This window comes from Cylas formicarius, unplaced genomic scaffold (assembly GCF_029955315.1).
Source record: "Cylas formicarius isolate icCylForm1 unplaced genomic scaffold, icCylForm1.1 PGA_scaffold_7__23_contigs__length_41026272, whole genome shotgun sequence".
NCBI lineage: Eukaryota > Metazoa > Arthropoda > Insecta > Coleoptera > Brentidae > Cylas > Cylas formicarius.
In genome coordinates this window covers 14,252,170-14,269,859 of record NW_026844352.1, presented here as the reverse complement: position 1 = coordinate 14,269,859, position 17,690 = coordinate 14,252,170, and the positions used below count along the sequence as shown (strand labels likewise).

The window sequence follows — 17,690 nt, the reverse complement described above, 5'->3', positions numbered from 1 at the left end:
AGACTATCAGCTGATCTTGTCAAGTTGGGGCCCAACTCTACTTCAAAAACATGAATTTATAGAAACTTGCAATTTTAGATGAAAATTAAAATAAACTTTCTTTCAAAAATTATGTAAATATGAGCAGCATAGATCTAGATAATCGTTGGTAAGAAATTAACCACCTTACTACTGCTGATTTGAAATGCTACAATATTTGCGCCTTATCTCTTTTATTAGGCTGGCAGATTTGGAAAATGCCTTGCAAGAGGAGTGCTGCGCAACCGATATATACTGTATTTGTAAAGGAAAGCCGTTGCCCGAATCGTTAAGATCAGAAGTGTGGCAGGTATTTTCTATTTTTAATTTCACTGTTTGTTCCTTAGGGATTTGCATTTAATTGTAGATATGCTTGGATGTAAGGGACAAAGGTAATCAACTGGATCACTTTAATGAAGTGTATGATCTCCCAAATCAAAAAATTCTTAGAGAGGATTGTACTAATTTTGTTGCAAAGCTTGGAAATGATGAAGATGACAAACTTTCTGTTATTTCTGATCTTGAATCTGTAATTACATATTACTGTAAGAGTCGTAACATTCCTTATGCAAGAAATAATGGTTGGTTGGAATTGCTTTTGCCTATTTTAACACTGAAAGTACCAAAGTCTACCATCTATAATTTATTTGAAGCGATAAGGGATATGTTTATACCTCAAAGTTGTGAAAAAAATGGAAATGCATTTCATATTGTGAGACTGCTCTTGCTATACCATGATCCAGAATTATGTTCATTTTTGGACACAAAAAGGATTACACCAGAAAATTACTGTTTGGTGTGGTTTCAATCCCTTTTTGCTGCTACATGTGGCTTAGAAGTTGTGATCAACATGTGGGATTATTACTTTCAACAATCGGATCCCTTTTTTATATTTTTCTTATCTCTGATAATGGTAGTGAATGCTAGAGATCAGATTATATCTTTGAAGGAAGAGAGTAAGGAAAATATTATTACGATTCTTTCTAATATGCCCTGCGGGCTTGAAGCAGACGATGTAGCAGATTTTTGTTCGCTGGCGCAATATTATGCCCTAAAAACTCCTATGTCCTTCCGAAACGATTTGATGCAGACTATGTATAGTGACAAAAATGATAGCCCAGTATTAATTTCACAAGCTCTATGCCTTCCTGTGTCTGTTAGAGAATTAGTTGAAAACACAGAACGGGGGTCAATGAATATTGATGCTGTAAGTTTTTTCTTGGTCGACTGCAGACCCGTGGAGCACTACAACGCTGGTCATTTACCAACTGCATTTCATTTGGATTGCAATTTAATGCTACAAGAACCAAGCTCTTTCGCTACTGCTGTGCAAGGATTGTTGAGTGCTCAAAAGCAAGCTTTGGCTCATAAATCGAGCGCCGGTAAAATCAAACTGGGTTTTTGGTAATTATGCATGTTGGCTTTTTAGGTGGTGAACATTTGTGTTTTTTGGGTTCGGGTCGTAATGAGGAAGATCAATACACCCATATGGTCGTGGCATCTTTTCTTCAAAAACACACAAAGTATGTTTCTCTGTTGACTGGGGGATATATTGCTTTACATGAATATTTTGCAATTAACACCACATACTTCAATTCAATACAGGATCATAATCCCAAACTTTGTATTGTTTGTGCCCCCACCTTTAATGTGAGGTCACAAATGCAAATAAATTCAAAGAGTCAGCAGTCATCCGATTTGTTGGGTAAGGTATTGCCTGCATATTGTTTTATTTATTTATTTTTAAGCTACATCTAACTACTAACTACATCTTTATTGGGTGTATGAAAAAGTGTTAAATACAACGAAATGAAGTTTTATTTTATTATATTTTTGCAAAAATAGTGCACTCAGTGGAACATGGAAATGGAGCATATCATTAAATTTTTGTATTCCACTCAAGTTTCTAGGAAATTTTCATATATAATGTTCTATACCTATGCCTAATGGGTTTTGACATATTTAAGTTTTTATCTCAAATATGTCATTTGCAGGCCCTAAGAAAAATACCAATTTTTTTAATAGGAAATCTTCATTTTTTAATTTGAAGAACCTACTTTAATAGAATTTTTATAATATTTTGATAACTAATAATACAAGGTTCTAAAAAAGTAAGATTAAGCAAGTAAGTATTAAGTAAACTTCCAAAAATCTTTTTTTTTTTAATGCAAACCTCCAAATTTCATAATTTTATCTTTTAGGTTTTCTATGCAGAAAATGTTTAGTTTTCAAAAGATTGACAAATTAATATTCTTATATGAGGATTTTGCTGCGGCTTTCAAGCTTTGTTATATCTATTCTTAATTGGTTATTTTAAAATTATCAATAAATTTTTTGATCTAACTTTTATAAAATACGCCATATTTTTGGTTAAAAAACTATAATATATCAACTTTCTGCAATTTTTTTATCAACAATTAAAAATAATAACATTTAAAGAACAACTAACTTGGGTTTGGATTTGAACAATAGGTATTATAATAAATTTTCAACATGTCGTGCATGAAGCGCCAAACACGTAGTATATATGGTTGGCATTTTATTTATAGCATCACTAACCATGTTAGATCCATTGATGTTAAGTATTTTCTGCCTTATTTTCTCTTTTAAATTCTCACTATTTTCAGTCCGATTTTGATAAACTTTGTTTTTTGAGGTTTCCCCATTGAAAGAAATCTAAATTTGTCAAATCGGTGCTGCGAGCTGGTCAAGGAATTGTTCAGTGTCGACCTATCCAAGTTGGAAATCTAGCCCGTTAATAACAGGTGTTGACGTATGCAACGGAGCACTATCCTGTTGAAAGAATAGATCATATTTAATTTGTTCCGGTAGAGTGTCAATAAGCGGATAAATCTGAGTAGTTAGTAGGTTTAATACCGACCACTATTTAAATTGCCTTCATAAAATATCGGCCCAATAACTGTTAGATATTATACACGTCTGTAACCCTGCTTCTGAATAACTTTAAAACGATGTTTGTTAGTAGTGGACAAGTAGTGGATATTTTTTCTATTGAACATGCCGGCCGTATTAAAAATAGCTTCATCAGTTCACAATGCTTTTGCATCCTTATCCTCAACTGTTAATAACTGAACTGGGAGGAATTGCAATGGAAATGGAAAATAATAATTTAAATTCAAAGGGTTTTCATGCTACTTCGATTTACTTCTGGAATGTCACGCGAGACTTGACTTTGAGAACTTTCTTCGCTCTCCTCAAAATGCAGCAGAATATCTAATTGTTTTTCTTCAGTAAGGACTCCTCTATGTAACTGGCGGTACTCCCGAAGATCCAAAGCTGGACTTTTGTTATTGCAAATAAAGCATTTATAAGCGCCCTTCAACAGTGTAAGGAGCTATATTTTTGTCAGCCTGTGACATTTTTGGTTTTCTTGTTTATCATTGCCTTCTTGACTTTTTATTCGTTGTCAAGTATAACAAAGCTTGAAACCCGCAGCAAAATCTTCATATAAGAATATTAATTTACCTTTATTTTTAATGAAATTTGGTGGTTGCGATTTTGAAAAATTGATTTTTGGAAGTTTTTTAATTTAGTATTTAATTTTACTTTTTGAACACCTTGTATTGTTAGTGATCAATCTATTATAGAAATTATATTAAAATAGGTTCTTGTCGACAAGGTGCTAAACTCAAATTAAAAGATAAAGATTTCCTTTTAGGAAAAATTGGAATTTTTCTTAGGGCCTGCCAATGAAATATTTGAGATAAAAGCTTAAATATGTCAAAAACCATTAGACATTGGTTTACAGGATATTCCATAAAAAAAAGAAGTTATGTTTACCCAAGCAACACTCAGTGCCCTGTATATGGAAAAATATAATAAAAGAAAACTTCGTCTCAAACCAGATGACTTTTCTATTTAAGATTTTTTCGCACACCCTGTATTTTCTGAGATAAGGTATAGGGTTACGTTATATTGGCCACCCCGTACATACATTAAATAGTGTCAAATTAACAATATTTACAGTTTTCTTATCTTGGTGTAAAACTCTTCCATAGTGTCTTTCTCTCTTTAACATTTCAACATTTCTAATGTTCTTTATCCATTTCGGGAGGTCGTTCAGTCCTCGTGAGTCGATGATGAGGAAAACTAAAATTCTGTGTACGTGTTGCATAAACAGGTTGTGATTCATAAGCAGTAAAAAAGGATGTACTTTTTAAATGTCCATAACACACTCCTGTATGAACACTGCAGTTACTTTTAACACATTAAGTGCCTTAAACTTTGCTCTCCAAGACTTTCTTCCTTCGAGAACTTTCAAGACCAAGAAATGTTCTGATTGCACGCTTTTGTACTATAAATACTTTTTCAATAGCTCTGCAACTCCCATACTACCATATTCCATATCCAACTTTCAACATTTGCATGATGTATCTTTTTAGTTTCTATACCTATGTAGTTTTTTAGGTTCCGAAACGTGTAATATACGTTTTTGATTCAACTACTTTGCTCTTGTTCGTCTTGAATAGTACTACATTTGTTGTGTTATTATTAACAACCATTTTATTTTTATTAAACCAATGTTCAATTGTGTTCATAAAGCTCGTGGCTGTGTTCTTTACCATATTTATATCATTATTTAATAATAGGAAACAAGTATCGTCTTCATAGTTTGTTATTTTACAATTGTCCATTACTGAAAGTAATTCTATTATGTCATTTATGTACAGTAGAAACAAAAGACGACCAATGACATTTCCTTGTGGAACTCCCAATGGGATGAGATAGATGCAATTCTATCCACCACAGTACATTAATAAAATTTCGCCACTTAGACACTGCTTTAGTAAATAAACATTATTATTATTATTATATAGCATTTATTGTCATAAAATACAATTACAATATTATAAGACAAGTCCAATACATCCCACGAAGACAATCAATACAGTTTTCAATCCACAAGAGTAATGTCTCACATGGAAAAAAGACCAGACATACTAAATACTTCTTCAGGATATTATTAGCTAAACTATAAACTACTTCAACAACTTAAAACTGTAACTAAACCTTGGTAGAACAAAAAAAAAAAAGAAAAATACTTGAAAAAGGACAGAAAAAACATTAATAGGTCTGGATTTTGTCCCTAGTAAATAAATAATAACCCTTAGATTACTAATTTCAACCTAGTAAGCATACAGAGTAAATGTGAATACAAAAAATAGAAAAGAATCATAAGCAAATAATGGATTAATAATCAAATAAATAAATTTGAAATTATTAGTTCTTCAAATCTATTATGTATATTCTGGATTTCATCTCTAGTTAATTCAGTTTTAATAAAATAGAGCTATCTTGCATACCTTAGTCATTAAAAATTTGTGTCGTTGGATAACACCTATTCCTATTAGAAATAATTTTTAAAATCCATTTTTGTGAAATGTAAATTCTCTCTAAATATTTGTTCGTCAACCCACCCCATGTTAAAATCGTAATTTAAATGCGATTGAGCGAGAGCACAGTACAAGGTTTTAAGTTGGTCTAACTCTAATGTTTTTTTGAAAAATTTGAAAATTGGTGTTTAAATTTATTTGTGATATATTCGAAGTGGTGGTCCCATCTCAAATGACTATCAAAAATGTAATTTATTGCTATATCAACTAAAAGGTATAAAAACAGTTTTTGTGAAGTTTATGCTATGTTTGTTGTTAAATTATTCTATGTGTTCTATAAAATTACCTTGTATTTTGTCTTTTAAATATTTCGAAGTATCAGCCAGATCGCTCAGAACACCATTTATTTCTACAGTCGGTCTTCTGTTACAAATGTAGCTTTTTAGTAATTGGAAATCTGCTTCTGAAAAACAAATATTTTTTTATTTTTTGATCAGCAATGAGTATTATATCTCTTTGTTTTTGGTTCTACCCTGTGATTAAATTTGATTTTTAGGAAAAATTTCTGCTGCAATGAAATCAAAGTCTGCCGAAGTGACTGGAAAGTTGATGGATTACATTGTCAATCCGAATAACAGTCCTGTTCAGGAAAGGCATGTGTCCAGTAATGACAGAATTGGAAAACGATATCGAGACGTTGCGCCAGTGTTTAGTATTGACGATGACCATGACAGCATGGCCACATCAGAGGTACCTTTTACTTTACTTTAACTTTTTTACATTTCATTTTGGAGAAAAAGGTTTAATACAAAAGTTGTATAGCTTAATGTGTAGATTTAATATTATGTACTTATTTATATATAGGGTGGCTTCGCGTTTAAGTAGGACATTTGTGGCATGTCTTCAATATTATTGTTAAAAAATGGATAAAAGATTGAATTATTTGTTGTATAACAAATATATAGGCACACATTTATTTATTATGGATATTGTCCTAAACGTTGAAAATATTCTCCATTTTCCTGAAAACACAGTTGAGATGCTCTTCTTTTTTTGAATAATCCCCCCAAAAAAGTATCCAGAAGATTATGATCCAGGCCATTGATTAACCATAATGTAGTGTCCTGTCCCACAATCCATGTTGAATACGTATTATTTAAATATTCTGTCGTCGGAGTAACGTAAGCCACATAACTTTAGCATATCCATAGGTTGCGATGTTTTGTAAACGTTTTTCTATATCTTGAATGGCAGTTTGCGTGGTATGCATCTCTAGTCATCGCGTATTTCCAAATGTTCGCGTCCGGCCCTATTTGCTTTTTTATCGTGTTTTATATATAATAAGGGTATCCGCAGTAATATTACATATATCTGAAACAATATTAAAGATACCTTACATAAACAAAATTTACGACTGATATAAAACATTTGTCCTAGGTGTAGGGAGATGAAATGTAGGCCTAAATGAAGCTTTAATTCTGGGGACGAAAAATTTTACTTTGTTTAAAAGCCAGAGTTCACCATGCAAAAGCCAATCCAGAAATTTTAAAGAAATAATGTCCCTCGTAGTCTGCAGAGATGATTCACTGAACCTGCCTAATAGTACCTGATGGGGATATATATTATCGTCCTTAAAAACTTAGTATTTAACGAACCGACTCTGGATAAACTCCAAGCTATCAATATGAAATTTATATTTTGGACTCCACACCAACCCATATTCTAATTTAGATCTCATGCAAGAATAGTACATAGTTCTATTTGAAGTATTGTTGAAGTGTCGAGGTTGAGTATTGACGTAAAATATCTAAAAAATATATATTCAGCTCTCATATAACCACATCTTGCCTACGGTATAATAGCCTTGTTTACAACAACTCGAAATTGCTTATAAATGGCTACTTAAAATAATTTTAGGTAAAGATAAATATTTTTCATTACCGGGAGTGTAAAATTTTAGATTTAGCTATTGTTTTGCGACAGTTTAATAAAAGAGACAAACTCAGATCAAAGCCACCATACGAGAAGTCACACACACCGCTAGTCCAACGCTCATTTCTCTATGTAAGGCACATAATACACTGTGAATTTCCAATGGTTGCTTAGCACTAAAAAAAATTAAAAGATTAAATCGGTTATTGATATAAAACATAAGTAATGTAATCCATATTTAATATCCCTAATTTGTTCAAACACGATCTTTCCATTTTATTCCCAATTTTGAGCACCCTGAACTTGACATTTTAAGCTACACAAGTTATACGGACTGTAGATTTGCAAGTAACAGAGTTTGGAGGTTGTATTAGTTTTTAAATCTAATAATATTGCAATATTTGTGATAATTAATTTGGAGGAACTATTCTGTAACCAGCCCGCTAACAAGGTCTACCTTTATAGTATTTATTTAATTATTTTATTTGTTTTTTTTTTATTATTATTACACATTAAACCCTACAATTTTTGCTTTAAACTTTTTTTTTCTAAATGTAAAATAAAATAGACGAGGTGTTCCCTCACGAATAAAATATATTTATATTGTTTTAACTTTTAGAAGCTCGATGATGATGATAGGCATGAACTTGTACAAGTTCAGACGTACCTTAAAATGCCGGGAGTTATACAACACTTTCCATGTCAAGAAGTGAAACTCAATGGATTTATGTTCCGAAGTCATTTAATAGTAACAAATACGGAACTGATTGTTCTAAGAGAGGTGGCAGGCGCTAAAGGTGTCGCAGAAATGATCGTCAAACGTCCGCTGTCTGCCATAGTTAAAATAACTGCACGAAAGAGACATCCCGAGCTGATTACCTTTAAGTACGGGGTCCCCGACGGGGAGAACTTGAAAATTTCCGACATGGACAGGTTTCTGATACCAAATGCCGACAAAGCAACGAAGGTCATCTCTGACCAAATATTAAAACAGTTAAAATTGAAAGAATAATTGCAATTTACTTATTGTGCTGTTGTAGAGGCAGTGCTTAAAATTTGTTATATTGAAGTATGGATTGTTCTAATATATATATTATTTGTATAAAATTAAAATTGTTTTAAAATTTATTTTGTTTAACTAATTTGACTTATATGTAAATAAACAGTGAGAAGTAATTTTCTATTATTTGGAGTACAGCAGAGTTTAGGTGAATGTTTGGGAAACTAAACCTGATGCCGGAATATTTGTTGATGAATTTTTAATAGCCCTTGTTAACAGAATGTTACAATTCACAAGTTGATATCGTAAAAAATGGACAGTAGACCTGCGAGGTTGTAAATAACTGAGATTCCTTTGTCTCCATAAGAGTTTGTTTTATAAAAAAAATTAAGGACAAAATTGGTTTGTTTGTGTGTGCGTATGTAGGGAGAAGCATACGGGATATCTCGTAAGTCACATTTTTAAAAAATAATTTTAAATGGAAAAAGCTAAAGTTTTTTTGAAATTTTACCTTTTCAGTATAATTTATTGAATGTAGCAATTTTTAATAATGCCGCCAACCTCCCAATTAACATTATCATTAAATGGTCATAGAGTATTAATACAACTCCCGTACCTTAGATTTGGTCAAAATTAAAAGAAGCAGTTTGAAATACCAAGCTAATTTAATTTAAATTTTATATATTTTGTGGTAACCGTGCAGTTTATCTATGAGATGGGACCATACATAAATTGTTAGTTTTGGTTAGGATTTTGTAATAATTTCCTGTTCCTTGTCGAATTTTCAGTTATTATTTCTGTCAAATTTTGTGAAGTTGTATTCAATTCTTATGCCCGTATCCACCAACTGTTGATGTACTCTTACTGGTAGTTTTTTTTTAAACAAAGACTTTAAAAACCATTGGTTATTTTTGTCGAGCTCTTGACAACGCCGCATAATTTTTTTGGTGTAGTGGCAGATCTAGAAAGATGCATTTTTACGTAAATTTTAGAAAATACTTCTCATGAAAAATGTCAAAATTAGAAATTGAGGTGTCACTTGTTTGCTGTTGTTTTTGCGAAAAAAATAAATAATTGTAGGATGAGGTAACCCGAACAATAAAATTTGAAGTTGAAAATGTATATAACATATATTTATTTATTTTAATGAGCAATTTCTAAGTTTTTTTTTTATTCTAAACGAACGGCGAACAGGCCATCAGCGAGGTGACATGGTTCGCATCTGAAACTAAAAAAAATATCCTGAGTACCAAAGATTGTTAACATTCATGAAGCAAACTTAATATTACTTAATATCACCAGACATCACAGATAACAGATATATCTTACATAAAATCTGGAACTGAGTTCAGATTGGTACTAAGGGCAAGAGACACATAGTACCTATTTCAATCACTACTGTTGGTTATTCCGATCGTGCAATGGATACTAAGGGCAAAGACACGCGAAGTATCCTGTCGCAAATAATCACACCGGCACTGAAGGACAGACACGCGACAGTGCAATAAACAACAGGTCATAATATACTGAAGGGCAGAGACACCCATCAGTATATTGGTACTAAGGGCAGAGACACGCATAGTACCTCTTTCATTCACTAGTGCTGATTATTCCGATCGTGCAATGGATACTAAGAGCAGAGACACGCGAAGTATCCTATCGCAAATAATTACACCGGCACTGAAGGGCACAGACACGCGACAGTGCAATAAACAACAGGTCATAATATACTGAAGAGCAGAGACACCCATGAGTATATTGGTACTAAGGGCAGAGACACGCATAGTACCTCTTTCATTCACTAGTGCTGATTATTCCGATCGTACAGTGGATACTAAGAGCAGAGACAGGTGAAGTATCCTGTCGCAAATAACCACACCGGCACCGAAGGGCAGAGACACGCGACAGTGCAATAAATAACAATATCCTGAAGGGCTGAGACACTCGACCCGACTTTCAACAAGCAAAGGAACAACGTTTAAACTAGTTCAAAGAGAGAACACTTTAATATTTAATCAAATTCCTTCGGTATATTTTATAAATTAAAAATGAAACCGATCAATAAATAAACCATTTGGTACTTTGGTATTTTGGTCAATAAAACGAAAACATAATGAAATGCAACTACTGTGCTCGTGAGAACACTCAACTTTAAGGCTTCGCAATTTCACGTAACGCAAACACAGCCCGCAACAGTCGAATGCACGGTTAACCGAGACACGCCAACAAGATATTTCTTAAAATGTTACTGCACCCCAAAACTATGTTTATTTTAAATGAAGCCCTTCTATTAATCGATATTCTGACCGAGCGAGGGGCGAGAAATTCGTTTTTTTAAGAAAACATCTGGCTCACATCTGGTTGCTTATTGCGTCGTACGTACTAAAATTTTATAGGGTAGCTTAGAAAATATATGCGTCTTACATAATTTTTATTAAAATTAAAAAGTACCTAGTCCTTGTTGATCTGAAAGAGCATGTATTCTTCCATACAAGCAAATTATCAAGAACATATTGGCTATTAATAATTTAGGCATTATATTTTTTACAAAAATTGCAAGTTATAACCTCTTCCTGACTTAAGGAGCGAATAAAATCCAAATTATTGTTCGCAATTGTTGGTTATTTAAAAGGTGTTTTTTTTTGTTTTTTCTTGAAATGGGAGCCTAAAAATGGGATTAAAAAAAAAGCCAGCCAAATTTCTTTATTGTTTTCTTCATTTTTTACTTATTCGAAGTAATCTGGCCTTTCCCATTGTGCCCTAGGAAACTCATCGTAGACTACATCCAGAATGTCTAAGTCCTCATTATACATCTTTCGTTACATCAATTTTAACAAAAATTGTAAAGTAAACCGCTACCACCACAACTCAACCTCACTTTTCAAGCTAATATGAATAAAATCCACTCGGTGGATAAGAACAGCTACTTAACTACTTGTTAAAAGATTAATTACATTGGTGCGTACGAGCATTATTTTTATCGAGTTAAGGCAGTTGAGGTAAAATTATTGTTAAATTATTATTCCTCGTGACGTTTATCGTTAACCACGGATCTAATAAGAAAGAAGCAGAGGTTGCCAACATGCCACCATCTCTCGTTAGACATTGGCACCAACTAGTTAAAGCAAGTTTTAATAGATAGCGCGTGGGCGTTGGTGACGCCATCTCTCCCTTAAGCATAAAACTAATTAATTTATGAATCATTGAATTAATTAACCAAAAAAAAAAGACATCAGAACAAATTTATTTTACATGATAAAAGTAAAAATATCATTAAAACTGTGTATTAAAACTTTTTCAGGCTTCCCAACTACATTGGATTCAAAGAAGTAGGTCAATTGATAATGTTTTTATTCGAATCAGAAATTTCCACTAATAAAATGAATATACCATCAAATATTTCGTAAAAGTCGTATGACACGTAAAACCGGCTACATACGATCCGGCAGCCCTGTCAGTTCGAACTAAACAGGCCGCCTAAAGACCGGTCGCCTGATGGACTGACCACACTGGTCTACAGGCGGACTATTCAGTTCGAACTGACAGGTCTGCCGGGTGATGTGTAGCCGGCTTAAATCTATTTTCTAATTACTACCACCCTGTACACCCACTCATGATTCACTTTATATATATCTAATTGACCATTATCAAATTCCATTTGTAAAATTTCGAGGAAAATTGTCCAGCGACACACCCAACTTCAAGTTCTTAAGATTGTGTGAAGTTTGATGATCCTACCCTAAGGTTTAAATTATGGTGGTGCATTTACCTAAATAATCTACTATTTTGCCATGTACCATATGACGGTCTGCATATAGCATAACTTGTAGTAATCCCGATTACCATGACAACAGTTGTCTTAGTGCCGTTAGTAATACAAACAACAACGAAGTAGGTACCTAGATAAAACAACTAACAGTAAAATATCGCATAATAATATAATAGTGTCCTATGGTCGTATTTACGTTGATTTTTTACAACTGTAGCTGCCAATTGCAGTGGGACCTTAAATATGAGCGAGCCAGCTAAAAAATATTTGATTAAAATTGCAAGTAAGAACATTATCACCATTTGCGAACTCGTAGATTAATTTCTCTTTTAATCGCGCCAAGAACTCCATTTGGCTGTAGATGCTCAAGATAATGTATTGGGACTTAAAGAATTGGATTTGTTTCTGAATTCTGAAAACATTAATACAATTTGCGCAATTACGGGCGATAATGAAATCGGAAAAACAGTGGAATTTGTCAGATCGGTAAGTTAGTTTTGGGATTGTATCCATCTTATTATCATATTATAGAATCATAATCACAACTGTTAATAAAACCCGAGGCATGGAACATTGTGAAATTGCTTAATCAGCTGTACCAACACCTCCAAGAGGTCGCGGTAAATACAAATACACGATTTAAAATTAAAAGATATAGAGCATATATCTTTATTTTTTTAAATTCCTTTTAAAATTCTTTAACTTTTTCGTTAATAATACCTAAACGTAATAGTTCTTGCAATATTTAAATAAAAAATAAAAACTAGTTTTCACATTTGCAAAAAAATTACTATAGCACCGTTATTTTCGATTATTTGGAGATGACTTAAAAAATATGCAACGGAATTTTATTTAGATACTACAGAGTGTTTATAATAAACAAATATGTTTGGATTATTTTAAATTGAATAATATCGATTTTTTCTTAAAGAGCGACTATAGACACCGTTAATGGGTCCATTTGAAAAAGAAAGCTTCATATTAATACATGACACACAATAACGCGTTTTAACTGGTTTTATCTTCTCCTGAAGATGCCAACTTGGTTGGCGAATCGCGCGTCGAGTATGTACAATTAAGTTTCGGTTTGTGGTAAAACGCTTTATTGTGTGTTAGTACAGTGCCGAAGGTTCCAGTCAAGAGTTTGATATTAATACATGGCCTAAACCTCTTAACTTTTGGTTAATGGGACGCCACTGATTTCCTTAGCAAATAATGTTTTGGTTAATTAGGTCGCAACTGCACTGGTTAAATCGAGAAGTTTTTTTGTGAAAAATATATCTTTGTAAAACAAAATATATTGTTTTTAGTTACCAAGTAGTGTCCTTCAGAAGAAAAAAAATAGACGACTGTTATTTTACTGTTACAGTTTTAATGAAACAACATAACATTCTAACAACAAGATAAATAATTAACGATTCTTATTAAAAAAAAACACTACCAACATTACCCTTTTGAAAAAAAGTAGAACATAGAAACTAGATAAGCTATTGAAAGTGCCCTCCACCTTGAAGTATACCTACCTCCGTGTTTCTTATTAAATCGCTGGAAGCTCTTATGCGATCCTTCAGCGCTTTTACGGTGTTAGCTGGGGTGCGATAAACCAGACTTTAAAGATGTCCCCATCAGAAGAAGTCCAAAGTTCAATTAAGTAATTTCTAACAATTTTGGACCAAACATTTACGAAAAATTGTTCTTGGTGTTTAAATTCTGCAACTGCATGGGGGTTATTGTGGAAATTTGGGATTGCATTTCTGGACAAGTTAGCTTCATTTAAAAATAGTAGTTTTCGGTCAAACAAGCGAAAATCGTTTATTCATTCATTAAAATCCATTGACAAAAATTAACCCGCAAGGGAAAATCTCTGGGACGTAACGCTTGGACTCGTTGAATATGATATGCGTACAATAGAAAATCGTGCAAAATTTCCAAACCTTCTTCAATTTCTGCCTTACTATTCGATGGGCCTCTTTTAAATGATTATTTGCCATCAAAGTACCTGTTCCCTTCAACCTTCTGTGTACATTTGAAAATGTTCGCCTATCTGGTATTAGGAAAGCGTTGTTGATATATTCATCTAGCTTCCGGCGCACTACCATCAGTCAAACCATCTGCCAACTCGTTATTAGTAAATTCGAAAATTTTTTTTTTAAATAACAATGGTCGGATATTTTAAACCCCAAATTAATAAGATGCGAAGAATTGAATTTAAAAACTGTCAAACAATTGTCAATCAGCCGCCTTGACATCAGATTCATTAATTCTTACAGACATAGCATACTACAATGATAAGAAATAACTATAAAGATTTCAAAAATACACCTCAGACTCTACGTACGTTGTATTCGTACTCCGATTTTTTGAAGTATTTTAATAAACCAGATATACAATTACTTAAGTAAGAAATAATAATGACAATAATTCTCTGTCATATTAACGATGTTGTTACGATCACGCAGAGAAAACCGTACATCGGATTGAAAAAAATGAAGAAATTATATTTCTTTAGAAATGAATGAAAGAGCAATTTTTATTATAACAGAAATACAAGAACCATGTCTGCCTGGTGGATTAAAAAAAATGTGTTACACTAAGTAATGCTTCTTGATACATAGTTGATGGGTGTCAAATTCCATGTGAGATATTACAGTTTATAAGAAAATATATTTTAAGTTAAGACTTTTGGGACATATGTTGATATGCAGTTTTTCCTTTTAAATGGATCCACTCTATATGTGGGACACAAAGTACATTAAAATTAATAAAAATAAGTACCAAATAATTTTTTTTCAGATAAAATCATATTTTTTATAAATTTTCCTATCAATGAAAGCCTACTTGCTCATTTATTTTCATACTCATGGGGAAATAAAATCATCTGGCTGTAATAAGACTTCGTATATTTTTTACAACTGGCTTGTAGTTGTTTTAATTAATCCCGTTTGATTTTAGATTCCCGGCGAGTCAACCGGAAAAAATGTAATTTTCACGAAAACTGGTTCCAACAGTAATGGGTCCGATTTCCCTTACAGTTGTCAGGTTATGACTGTCACCGGACCGCCAACCTTAGCGCTTTACCAAACATTATGCAACGTTTACAGTCCGTTACTGCAAAAGGTGAGAAAATTTTCGATCAGCTGTTATTGTTAGTTGTAATGGATAAACGAAATATGCCAGTTACGTTATTGCACGTTTACCCAATTTTTTCATTTTCATTGCTATGATAAAATTCCAGGAAATGTGTTATCCAAAGCGGTGGTCTCCTTAAAAACTGTCTTCGTAAACAAAACATTAAAATTATATTTCTGGTTCTTTTGAATCTGCTTATGTTTCACAAACGCCTATTAAAAGATTAAAAAAAATGTATCACATTCAGTATTAGAAACCTGGATTTAGTTTGAATTTCAATAAAACCTACTAACCGATTAATATTAACCACGATGATTACTCTACCGTGCAGTTTGAATGGCACATTTTAACACTCTGGCTCCAATTGCGTTTCTTTTTTGTTAAATCTTTTAATTAGTTATAATTACATTTGTTCTCATAATATGTGCTCCTTTTCAGTCCTTCAGAAAATTTATGGTTTTGAAACAGTGAGAATATTATGAAACACGTGACAATATCTTCCTCACTTTAATCATCAAATTTGGAATTAACCGAATTAAGTCGAACAGATCAAAAAACAAACATTACACCGGTCAACACGATTTTTGGGTCTAAGTCCTACATGTTAAATTTCAGGTTCTCTTACTCTGAAAACAAGGAAAATATTTTTTTTCCTGCAAAAATCTTTAAATTTTTCTTTTCCTTTTATAATTATACTTTAAATTATGGTAAGAAACGTTTTTTTCTTATTAGTGTTATTTTGATTAAAATTTTGTTAAATAACAGGAAATAAGTGTGTAAAAATGAATATTTTCGTATTTAGTGTAATGTAATGTAATCTCCCAGCATATTCTCGTTGTACTGCCCTTTATCAAAGTCCACCACATCTTGGTGAAAACATTTTCCTTGTTCTTCGGAGTAGGCACCCCTGTTATCTTTAAATTCGTCGAAATGCGAATGTAGCATTTGAAGTTCATGAGACAATCTGCAGCCCATAGTTTTAAAGCTCTGAAGTATTTCAATCAATGGTTTATAATTGCCAGCTCTATGATTTCCGAGTAAGCTGTCAACTACTGCTTTAAAACTCTTGTAGACTCGTTTCTCATAAGCACTAAAAAGCACGGTGAAGTCATCATTTTTCATTATTTATTTTATTTGTGGTCCAAGCAAAATACCTCTTTTAACTTCATCTTCCGCTGATTTAAAAAAAATCTCTCAAGTAATTAAAAGCTTTGGAATTCGGATTCAGAGCTTTCACAAATTGCTTCATTATATGTAACGCCGGTATCAGTACATTTTGCGGCTATGCGATTGGTTTCGACTTTTTCGATGTTTTCCAATATGAGATTCGACTCGATCAGCCCATATACGCCATTGATAATGCACTGAATCTCCTCTGCTATCCCATAAGCAAAGATGCCAAGCCTATTTAGAATATCTACCTTGCATTCTCATCAGAAAACCCACCATTTTAAAATCACCCATCACTGATCACTAATATTTTGTCAGCTTTCTTGCAACAATACCGATGGTGTTAGAGGAAGACTAAAGAAATCACTTTCGTGGTAAAGCAAACATTGTTTTTAAACTTTTTGAAGAGATATCAATAAAAGTCGCCAATCAGATACTATGAAGGGTATTCCAATTTTCTCAAACAATTCAGTAATAACAGCAACAAATACCGGTTTCTTTCGTGAAAAAACATGAAAAATAGACCAGTTACCACTAACTTTGATGCTACTTACAAATAATAACAAAGTTTATTTTCGGGGCAATGAAAGTGCTGCTTTGGCTTATAAAATAAATTAAATTGTACTTGTGGACGTAAATCAGACAAAAGCAAACTTATCAGCTAAAAATGGAAATTTGAAAGTTTTTCAATGTCTAAAATCTGAATTTACGCATGAGAACAGAAACCCACAAAATTTTGTTGTTGAACGGTGTTAATTTCTCTTTATGTCTACTTCATTTCATCGTAGTTAAGATCGGTATCACCTTTAGAATAAAAAATATAAATGCATATTACGCTATAAATTATTTAAAGAGAATATTGACGTTAGATGAGTATTCATTTAAGACTCAGTACAATGGAATAAAGAAAACGATTGTCAGTCTACAAACTGAACTGCGATCAGCAATATTGGCCGAAAATTGTCAACTGGAAAAAGGTTTGTCTCCGCTGGATCCGCCTCCATTGATAGGTAATTACTGAATTGAAATCGATTTCAGAAAGGTATAGAGTAATAATAAATCCGCATTACGTATGCAAAGGTGATCCAACGAATTACATCATCTTTTCACCAACAGTGAAAATGGAGTAACAAAGATATGATTCTTCTAAAAAGGACATCATTTTATCTTAATAGATTAAAAATTAGGGATTATGTACAGGGTGATCAAAAAAACTTAAATCACAAGAATCACTTATACTTCTTATTTTACTCGTATGTCAACAGTGAAATTCTCAATGTATCTATCGATTTCTCTTACTGAATGCCTTTGTTATATA

At 32.6% G+C, this 17,690-nt stretch overlaps 2 protein-coding genes across 10 annotated transcripts in view; both read left to right on the top strand.

Annotated features, from left to right (window-relative positions):
- The first annotated feature begins 1 nt into the window (after position 1).
- LOC132705156 (TBC1 domain family member 23) lies at positions 2–8,496 on the top strand. Of its 2 annotated transcripts, XM_060675593.1 has the most exons (6): positions 2–148; positions 220–328; positions 386–1,400; positions 1,448–1,723; positions 5,929–6,122; positions 7,924–8,496. In XM_060675593.1, exons 1-6 carry the CDS (start codon positions 120–122, stop codon positions 8,314–8,316), a joined length of 2,016 nt encoding a protein of 671 aa, XP_060531576.1. In that variant the 5' UTR covers positions 2–119; the 3' UTR covers positions 8,317–8,496. The 2 variants fall into 2 exon arrangements, with proteins under 2 accessions (XP_060531576.1, XP_060531577.1); XM_060675594.1 differs by lacking the exon at positions 1,448–1,723 and having other exon boundaries at positions 386–410.
- A 3,695-nt stretch (positions 8,497–12,191) lies between these two features.
- LOC132705627 (cytoplasmic dynein 2 heavy chain 1) overlaps positions 12,192–17,690 on the top strand; it is a 110,222-nt gene continuing 104,723 nt past the window's right edge. For all 8 annotated transcript variants that reach the window (XR_009619475.1, XM_060676327.1, XM_060676326.1 and 5 more), the window contains exons 1-4: positions 12,192–12,356; positions 12,417–12,559; positions 15,026–15,190; positions 17,259–17,382. Coding sequence is in view for 7 of the 8 variants with exons in the window: in XM_060676327.1 (XP_060532310.1) it covers positions 12,317–12,356; positions 12,417–12,559; positions 15,026–15,190; positions 17,259–17,382 (472 nt within the window). In the remaining variant the exon portion in view is untranslated. The remainder of the gene's footprint in view (positions 12,357–12,416; positions 12,560–15,025; positions 15,191–17,258; positions 17,383–17,690) is intronic.